Source organism: Botryllus schlosseri, chromosome 12, assembly GCF_051294905.1.
Source record: "Botryllus schlosseri isolate E-star chromosome 12, Bs_hap1, whole genome shotgun sequence".
Lineage (NCBI taxonomy): Eukaryota > Metazoa > Chordata > Ascidiacea > Stolidobranchia > Styelidae > Botryllus > Botryllus schlosseri.
Genome location: NC_137247.1, coordinates 11,158,672 through 11,168,432, shown reverse-complemented (window position 1 = coordinate 11,168,432; position 9,761 = coordinate 11,158,672). Strand labels below are relative to the sequence as shown.

General features: G+C 42.0%; 1 protein-coding gene across 1 annotated transcript; it reads right to left on the bottom strand.

The window, feature by feature from the left end:
* Positions 1 to 4,617: 4,617 nt before the first annotated feature.
* Positions 4,618 to 9,281, bottom strand: LOC145451914 (uncharacterized). Its single transcript, XM_080330136.1, has 6 exons — positions 9,025 to 9,281; positions 8,647 to 8,707; positions 8,218 to 8,336; positions 5,563 to 5,682; positions 5,440 to 5,505; positions 4,618 to 4,809 (listed from the first exon to the last, which is right to left on the bottom strand). The coding sequence occupies exons 1-6, from the start codon at positions 9,113 to 9,115 to the stop codon at positions 4,706 to 4,708; spliced, it is 561 nt and encodes a 186-aa protein (XP_080186262.1). The 5' UTR covers positions 9,116 to 9,281; the 3' UTR covers positions 4,618 to 4,705.
* Positions 9,282 to 9,761: the final 480 nt, after the last annotated feature.

The following is a 9,761-nucleotide window of genomic DNA, read 5'->3' as shown; positions in this document are numbered from 1 at the left end:
TGCATCCTCCAACCAAAAATGGTCGAAAGCATCGGCCTAGGTCGATACCAGCAACTTTTTTTCTTGACAATTCAATTGAGCCCCTGGCTATATAACTTATTATATGGTAAAAGTGTGGATTTTTATATGGTACCGAGAAGTAATATGGCTAAATTCGTAAAAATTTGCATATTTTGGGCATATGGTGAAGAGCAAAAACATGATGTGATGGAAGAAAACCAACGTTATTTTTGGAGTCAGCACGCCAAAATTTGCCTACATCAAGTGCAAAATCAAAGTCAACAAATTTTTCCCCAAAATTGTCGTCCAGTGTAGTTGATATCATTGCGGGTGTGCTCACAATCACGCCGCAATGTACATCGAATATCTATTTACTACTTCTTACGCAATGACGAGCAAGGCTAATACTTCTGACGTAATAATGAGCAGTGGCGTTTGAAAATCATACATTTGTGCTATCTCTAACGTGGTATAATATCTCTTCCTTGTTTACGAATGTTCAGTTTATGTCATAGTCCTTGCACGAAGAAAAAGTAATCGTTCTTTCACAAAGAAATCGATTAGATATGGGAAGCAGTCGATTACGATTACTTTGGAATTTTTTCGAATGTAATCGATTGCGATTACGATTACTTGAAAATGCTGTAATCGTCGTAATCGATTATGATTACTAATCGCGATTACCCCATGTCTGGTCTAAATGACGTCACAATAGTGTATTCTGAAGTGAAAATGTGACTTCGTGGTAGTCACACACAGTTTATATGGGGTATAGACATTAGGCATGGTTAACTAGGCTTACGTATTTCAAATTATTCGGGAAATAATATGAAGTAAAGTAGTTCATACCTTCATATGTTAACGTTTGTATCAGTAGCCTATTGCGTGCGGCGTGATTTCATAGTTGTAAAATGTTCAATGATGAATTCATTGAAATCTGGAATACCCAGAATGAAAGCGTTGAGAATATATCTTTACACATCCCGATTCCAAGAAAAGTCCCGGTGCGTTTTAATATGCTGAAACCGCGCTCGGATTCTGCGGATGAAATCGGGGATGGTCAATATGATATTAAAAAAGATAGCTATTGCAGCAAAGTTGATAGAAAGCGATTTTTCAACATTAGGAATTTTGAAAATTCACTAGTGGTTACTACTTCGGAAAAATATGTATTGGAATATAAACAAGTCAACTAGAGCCGAGCAAGGTCTACCATCGGGTAATATCGAGACACCGTGCTTCAGATCACGATACTCAATTTCGTTCCAACTAGAGACACTGCCTCTGGTACCAGCACTGTAAAAGTTTATAACAAGGCGTCCTTATCCTCGCTTGTAACTCAGCCATTCATTTTTATCGAGATACGTCGGGAAAAAGGTAAGATTGCCCTTTCCTCCCGCGTACGATTAGATCAACGGACAATTTCTAGACCAGTGGTTCTCAACCTTTTTGTCTTCGCGGACCCGTTTTGGACCGTCAAGGACCCCGCAGACCCCCCAAGTTTTCGTTCAAATTTAGCTGAATTATCGTGCAACCGTCATCTGTGTTTTGCGAATATTAACCGCAAGCTATTGACAATAGCAACAAATTATCATCACACTATTTGTGTGGAAATTGGGTAGACGGTAGCGAATTCTGACACTTCATTTCTTGAGATATGTGGCCGTGTCTTGAAAATCCGCGACTTCGATTTGATATGAACGAGCGTCGGAAATATATTTCTACAGATATAGGTGGTGGCGAATGGCATAATAACGAGCGTCGACCGGCTTTTGAGTAGAATCTGTTTGCTATACATGACGGTTCAGCTCACACTGAACTTCGGACACGAAATTACTACCCTAATCTTCAAGTAGCAACCCTGAAACTTGGAGCAGTGTTAAATATCACCATCACGACATAACATACCAAGTTTCAAGAATTATTATGCTGCTAAACACCGTCAAAATCGACCTATACCAGCAAAGGTCGACTCAACGCATAGGACGGTAACAGAGTTCAGATAAAGATACGATTGTTGCATCACACTGTAGGGGCAACTAGACAAAGTTGCCCCGCTTGCTCGGTAATTTGATGAATATGAGAGAGTAAATCACCATTTCTTTATTGTGAGGGACTTTGAGAGAACGAACCGAGCGCTACCGGGGCATGTCCCGGCTAGGCAGTTACAAAGCGAAGACACAGAAGAGAATTCGATTTTCGCAGAGACTCCGCTATATTGGGCATATACAAGCGAAAGCACAAGAATAATGCTATTTTCGTTGTGAATTCGGTATATATTGATTGCTGTGCGACCTGTGCGTCTATAAATGGTAAATAATTGTTATTGAACAGAATTTCCCTATAGCACGAGCCGCCTCCGAGCGGGAACAATAAGCTACGAACATGTGCAGATTTACTTACATGTAGGTTTTTTTTCGGCTGAGTGTAAAAGTATCTTTGCCGGCACTGTTACAACCTACTCAGCGAGTCGGAGCAAACAGCTTGCCTTTTTTTTTAGATTTTGCAGTCGGGGGGTAGAAGCCTATGTATCTGAATGTGCCCTCGTGGACATTTCACACTGTTGCACAACGATTTAAATTACTGAACAGACGGAACTATCGATTTCGCGCAGCCACAATTCACATAATCACAGTCAGCACTAATGATACCAAGAGACAAGTGTGATAAATCAATAGTTCATTTATATACGCCAACACAGACACAGCACATTATCAATCGGGGTGCATTCAGTTCAAAGCACGAACGTTGGACATACGTTTGCAGCCCGGACATCTCAAGCCGCGACTCGAATACATCGACGTAGGGTTGCATTTAAAACAAACGGTGTTTTAAAACACTTGTATCTTTTTTAGTTGTAAAATTATGCCATAATTGTGTGAATATTTACCAAAAAGACATGTTGTATGAGCCTACGGACAATTACCACCTGATATAGCCGACGTATATCGATACGGGATGGTTGGAACCCCAAAATAGTCGGCTCAATAGCAATAGTACCGATATTTCGCCAAAGGAGCTATATTTACCCTGTATTTTCAATTGTCAATGGCAATTCACTATGACGTCACAATTGAATATTCGTGACGCCATGACTTAAAAAAACATGTTTTAAGCAAGGGCCATGTTTTAAACATGCTTGCTTTAAATGCAACTAGGGTTGAATTTTAAACAAAAATCAATTTATAACAAACATGTTCAAAACAAGGCCCTAATTTTAAACATGCTTTTTATTGTTTTCATGTTTTTTTTAATCCATGACGTCACGGATATTCAATTGTGACGTCATAGGGGATTAACATTGACAATTGAAAATATAGAGTAAAAATAGCTTCTTTGACGAAATATATGTATAGGCTACTATTTGCTGTTGAACCGACTATTTTGAGGGTTGCAACCATCCCGTATCCATATTCCATATACGTGGGCTATATCGAGTGTTAATTATCCGTAGGCTCATACAACATGTTTTTGTCAATTATTTACACAATTATGGCATAATTTTACCACTTTAATTAAAAAAAATTGTTCTTTGGTAAAGGCATTTTTTCAAAACACTGTATAAAACATGTTTTAAACTAAGTGTTTTAAAACACCGTTTGTTTTAAATGCAACCCTACAGGCTACAACGACGATTCGGTGCCTGCCCACGGGCTAAAAAAACGGCTAGAACGCGAAACCCCTACGTGAATAGGCTACTCCACTATTATGCAATGACAACTCCAGACACAGTTCGGCTCTGGGCAAGCTTGGCGTGAAAGGCAATCAGGACTCTTGCGATAGCGCCATTCGCTCGTATCTTGATTCATACCGGGAATTGTCGGTAGGCATTATTGACTATACTACGCATTACCTGACCAATTTGACAGATCCTCATGATCGCATCTCACATGATTTCGGGTTGCCCCTACGAAATCACAACGCCGATAGGTTGGCCCAAGAATTGCCAATTTCAAGAAAAGGCTAAGTTTGTAGGCCTACTATTCACTACGGACTACATCACTATCAGTGGTGGCTTTTGGGATGGGCGAGGTGGGCGGTCGCCCGCCCCCCTGGTCGAAGGGGCCCCCCTCTTTGGTTCATGCGCTTTTTTCAGGGATAATAGCGAATAAACATGGAAATCCGTGTACCAAGCAAGAATATGATTCCGTACAGAGGTGTCAATCATCATCAAATCTCTGCATTTGTTAGAAAAGTCCCGCATCCCTTTAATCAGCACGTCTCTGCATGCGGTAGAATTGCTTAGTTTTGATGTAGTCTATCCTTGCACACATGCAATAATAGATATGGCCGAATCCAGCATCTGGCCAAACCTTGACGCGGTGAAAGATAGGTAATTATAAGATATGCGGAAGGGGGGTCTGGGGGGCGGAACCCCCCCAGAAGTTACGGTTAGATACTCATAGGGGCCCCTCCGGTAAGTCTCACCCGCCCCCCCCCCCTTCGTTCATAGGGCCACCACTGATCACTATACTATGAGATTCAACTTCCGCTGTGAGCGTTATAGTCTTACGTAAACGATGCGGTGATGTGGTAAAATGATTCGTAAGGCGCCTATCCTGTTAAAAAGTCCTCAGCAGTTGCGCTGTGATCGTTCTCGTTTACAAGTAGACAGCATTCGAGAGCCATAACGGATAATATATATAAAAAAATTCACAACAGAAGCAGAACGAATGATGGAAAGCTGACGACGGCCTGAGACTCGTCAAAATTTCTTCTTGTTGCCTCTGCGTCTCGTTTCGGACTTCGACGGTTTGTGCGAACTTGGTTTAAAGCGATCCAGCGCACGTATTGCGCTCATGATACGATCTGTACGAATTGGTGAACGATAATACGGATCAGTTGAAGAGGCGTATTGGTGCGCTAACGTGGCGTGGCGACAATCGCGTCTTTTGTACTAGTGCTGGTTTTAGGGATTTCCGGAGTACAAGAGCTAACCGAAGTACTAGGCTATATGTTCAGCTGACTTGCTACGTAACCGGGAAGTCCTGTCTTGGGCGTATTAGATCTTCTTAATCCACAGACATTACTCAAGACATACCAATATATTCCAGACGTTAATGAAAGTAGGTTACGCAAATGAATCTCCTCGATTTACTCGAATCGTGGCATTTCATGAATGAAGAAAATTACTACAGGATAGATTGCCAGAATACGGCGTGATGAATCGCGAGATATAAACTTCATGGTTGGACTAGATAGAGATTGTAGGGCAATCTCTATAGTTGGACGATCATGGATCTGCAGTATTTCGTTACTAACCATCTCTGCTTATAGGCTACAAATCTGTTTCCCAGGTTGATAATTGAAGAATTTCAGACTTGCCGTAATTACGTCGCACCCAATATATCCTGACCATGAGTGTCCAAGATAGGAATGGTACAGGAAGTTTAGAGTAAATATTTCTGGCCAGTCTGCATGAGAGACTACCGAACTCACGCTGCAAGTCGATGGGCGGTCTTGATAGCAAAGGTGTCGCGTCCCTGATCAAACCGTCTTTCGTCTCTGTCATTCGGAAGCCAACATTAGCCAGCCGTGGTTTTAACTTTCAAGGTCACTAACTTTTCACACTGCAGAGCATGTATTCGCCTCGGTCCCGCAAGTAATTTTTCGCAATGCTCATCGGTTCGCGATGACAAAGCTCTACCGGCACCGCGTTCTCGTCCAGTAGGTCCAAGTATTCTGCAACGCGCGTAACACACCTCACTACTCAACGCGGGTTGATAATAATGGGAATCTTGGTCATGAAACTATGTAACTACCAGGGCCATAACAGCACTACGTCAGTCCCCCCAAAACGTTGGTCTTGGGCCCCCTCACAATGATGAACCGAACCTCCCCTCACGCTATCCGCTGTTTACCGTTATACTTGTCATCTAGATAGGCCGCCTTGGAATGGGCCAGCTTCTCTCACCTAGGCGCGCGAAGCGCGAAAATTTGGTAGATGGTATTTGTCTTGTGATGTTCAGATTGCCAAGAGAAATATTCGGCGCCAGTCATTTAGGCGCCCATGGACAGTTAAACCTATTTGTATTTCACTATTTTGTATATATAGCGAAGTTTTCGGTCAACATAAGGGCGGTCCTTTTCGGCCAAGGTTTTCTCGCTGCCGATCGTCTGGCCCACTTCTTGGAGTAGCATGTTACATGGCCTAAAACTTTATATGTCTTGGTAAATCGTGGCGCGGTAATGGCCAATGCCGACATGCCCATTTCTATAAATGTTGCGTATTTTTTCTTGGGGAAAGAGTACTCAAAATTCAAGCCATTTGGCAACTTGAAATCGCGCCTAGAGCGAAAAACTTTTCAAAAAGTTGCTTGAATTTAAAAAAATATACTCTATAATTTATGCTAATCCACGAAATAATTTTGGGCCCCCTTCGAGCTCGGGCCCCCCCAATTGGGGGTTTTGGGGTGCGGCAGTTACGGTCCTGGTAACTACAATTCTCCAATCATGCTAGGTGCTAGCCATTGTTTTTTAAAATGAGATAGAATTAGTATTACAGAACTCGCGAGATCATGAAAATTGAATCAGTTCATTCTGATAAATCAAGAGAATGGCAAAAGGCCGCACGTACACTCGTACACAGTGTAGACAAGCTCGTCTCGTTTCGTATTAAACAGTTCTCTTGTGGAATTTTCGGGAAAACAGAAATGGTTCAGAATAAAAATAAGAGCAGGGGTCTTAAACTCAAATGTGCTCGCGGGACATTTTCCTGCTTTTCGATGGCGTCGCGGGCCACAGCACTAGCACTAGGGGTATTCGATGTATTTACAAGTAGGCCTTATTTGACGGGACCTTGCAGACTGGCATTCTACACCCATCGTGAATATGGGATTTACCGTTGGAAATTCACGACTGGCACGAAGGAAATTGTTGTTGTACTCGGCATAGTTTGTCAAAATGATTAGTTACAGACACCATGAAATAGTAGACATACATGGACATCGTAAAAGCTGTCGGGTTATAATTTTGCAGCTGTTGCGGACATTTGACGTACCATCGCATTGTGTCTTACCGCATTGTAAAACTCTACGATTGTTACAATTACACGAAGAAAACTTCACTATTTAACAAAGATTGATCAGATATCAGTGCATTTTCGCAGTAGAGCCTCATCCGGGTATTGGGTACACTTCTGATAAGTAGACTATTGATCATATCATGTCAAATTGACATATCCATAACTTGATTACAATTCCGGGATTGCGTTGTACTGCGCCTAGTGAACGACGACGACAGTCATTCGTTTTATGTTGTCCCGCACTTCAGAAACTTCGGCAAGCTACGACCTTCGACATATTACTATTACACATAGCAATTTAATAGTTTGTTGCGTCCGTGGTTGTAACAAGACGCGGCGTTCTGAGTCACAAGTCCTTCTCTGATTGCAACGTTTCCCGACTCAACTCTATAGTCATTTTTATTTTATCACCCGTTCATTCCGATTTCGAGTAATTCGCCAATAGGCCGCGCCCAAGTCCAAATCACAATTTCCAGTCACGAATCATCAACGGGTCATGTTTTACTATTATAAACAGGTAATGTGACGTAATCGCTGATCTGGCACTTCATGGTGACTTTTGAAAGTGATGTAATAGTGAAGTTTGATAAGTGGTTTTGATGATTTTTGAGAAGATTTGGTGCGAATTTCAAGTCGTTCAACATTAAAAAAGATACGTGGCAGTCAAATATTGTCGAATACTTCCGAACTCTAAAACGAAGAGCTTCTTGGAGGTACAGAACTTCAATATACAATTAAATAGTATATTCATATTGAAATGAACCCGAATATTTTCGGCTGACACTCGTCAGGGGTAATCGTCAGCAACTAGTAGAGAATTGGAAAGAACATTGTATATCAACAACTCTGAAACGGCGACGCGGGCCGCACAATAATCTCGCGGGCCGCTTGTTAGAGACACCTGAATTTAGAGCATAGCATCAATTCGCAAATTATATTCTAATTGAAGCAAAGAAACAGATGATATTAGAATCAGATTACCGGCATTTCGCTCTAATTAAAAAACTAGAATTATATCCAGTTGTCAAGTCTGGCCACGGGTGCGTTCGCCCCGCAATTAGCGACTTCGAACATTATGCCGTCCTTTGCTCACTTCGTCATAATTGACCCGTGACGCAATGTCACTGTCGAAAACTTTCGCTCCTGCAAGATTATCAGCCGGCTAATCCTTTGCTGTTTGTTTTTATACAAACCAGTATCATCCTCTTCGTCGAAGGATACAGTCGCTCGACGTCTTGCTCCGTCTGTCGGACTCGAACCCTCGATTTGAATGTTCTCGTCGATTTTGAAGCCGTCGCCGACGCATTTCGCCCTACAATCCCAGCAACCAATAGACTCTTATCATATATCGCGAAAAATATAACTACAGGCTTCCATGAACAGAAAACCTCACATGGCCATTGGCCACGAGTGCAGTATTACCACGATAGGACTTGGTGACCGTAAATCGGCTATAAGTCTCACTTTTCTTACGAGTTTTCAAATCGATAACGTGCTCAATTCACAAGACTTATACCCAATAAAATTGTGCCATGCCTATGGGTGGTGCAAGTGAAGACGGTTATTATAATGTATCGGTAGCTGTTAGATTCGCTAAGTTGATGAAGAGAAGATAACGGTACCTGAGGTGCAGCAGCAGATGTATAATGGCGCAATCTATGTTAACCAGTGTAGTTTTGTTACCTGGGATGATTATAAAGGAATATCGTTACGCATCACATCATTTCAACACGAATAGGGTCACTCATCACTCCTGACATATGATCTCGAGAGGAAACCATCGTAGTGGATAATTAGATATATACTTCCGACCAGTACCCATCGCAAACCGTTCCCGTAGCCTGAACTCGCTGTTATGACAGGCGAATAAATATCTTCAACGACGCTATCCATGTTGGCACTTGAATAATTCATAGGGCGAAAATTCAGTAGAATTAGACACGAGCAAATGCTGCACTGCGCACGCCAATATCGAATTTACAATGTGTTAGAACGCCCACCTCCGTAAGTAACCTCCGCAAAGGTAGCACCAACGTGATGGTGGGGCAACTCGAGGGTACCACTAGACAGCCGCCGTAGAAGAACATTCATGATGAAAATACAACAAAGGGAGGTCGATATTACAAAACAGTATTCCGAATGCCTCGCCTACGACGAAATTTTAATCCCAGGTTCGCACCGCAACGCATTCGCTTGTAGCGTCATAATCGATTCATTTGAAATGTCACTGCGTCAGGTTGCTTGGACCCGCGTAATTTCATTACATTTCCACTGTTCCGTAACGGACTACAATCATAAGCGCAGTAATCGGTTATCCCACGATCAATACTGATTCTCGCTCATAGAGTTAACTCAACCGTGGGAATACATAAATATATATATATAATACATTATCATGGAATCGTATTGGCAGAGTTGACTACAGAGTCCAATAAATCTATGCACGCCATTCCAAATCGCGAGACAGCATTCGCGATTTATAGACGATTGTTTCGGAATAAATCGTAACATCAAGCGTTTTTATTACGAAAGAAGGGGACTCGCTTTGAGACGGAGAACGGAGCCTGAATTCGAGTTTTGAGCCGAACCGGTATATCGAAATATCTTACTACTATCGACTTACTATCGAAAAATAAGCGCGCTCAGTACGGGTAACACAAGTCGACAAGGGGAATTTATGTCAAGTAACGAGAGCTACACTAAGCTCGAATGGAACTGAAACCTTCTCTTGATGTAA

Bases quoted from the DNA above. Each gene is read 5' to 3' on its own strand.
- LOC145451914 (XM_080330136.1), bottom strand. From the start codon at position 9,115: ATGAATGTTCTTCTACGGCGGCTGTCTAGTGGTACCCTCGAGTTGCCC. The intron at 8,708-9,024 runs GTGGGCGTTCTA...TAATCATCCCAG, and splicing joins TGCGGAGGTTACTTACGGAG to GTAACAAAACTACACTGGTT. The intron at 8,337-8,646 runs GTACCGTTATCT...CTGGGATTGTAG, and splicing joins CATCTGCTGCTGCACCTCAG to GGCGAAATGCGTCGGCGACG.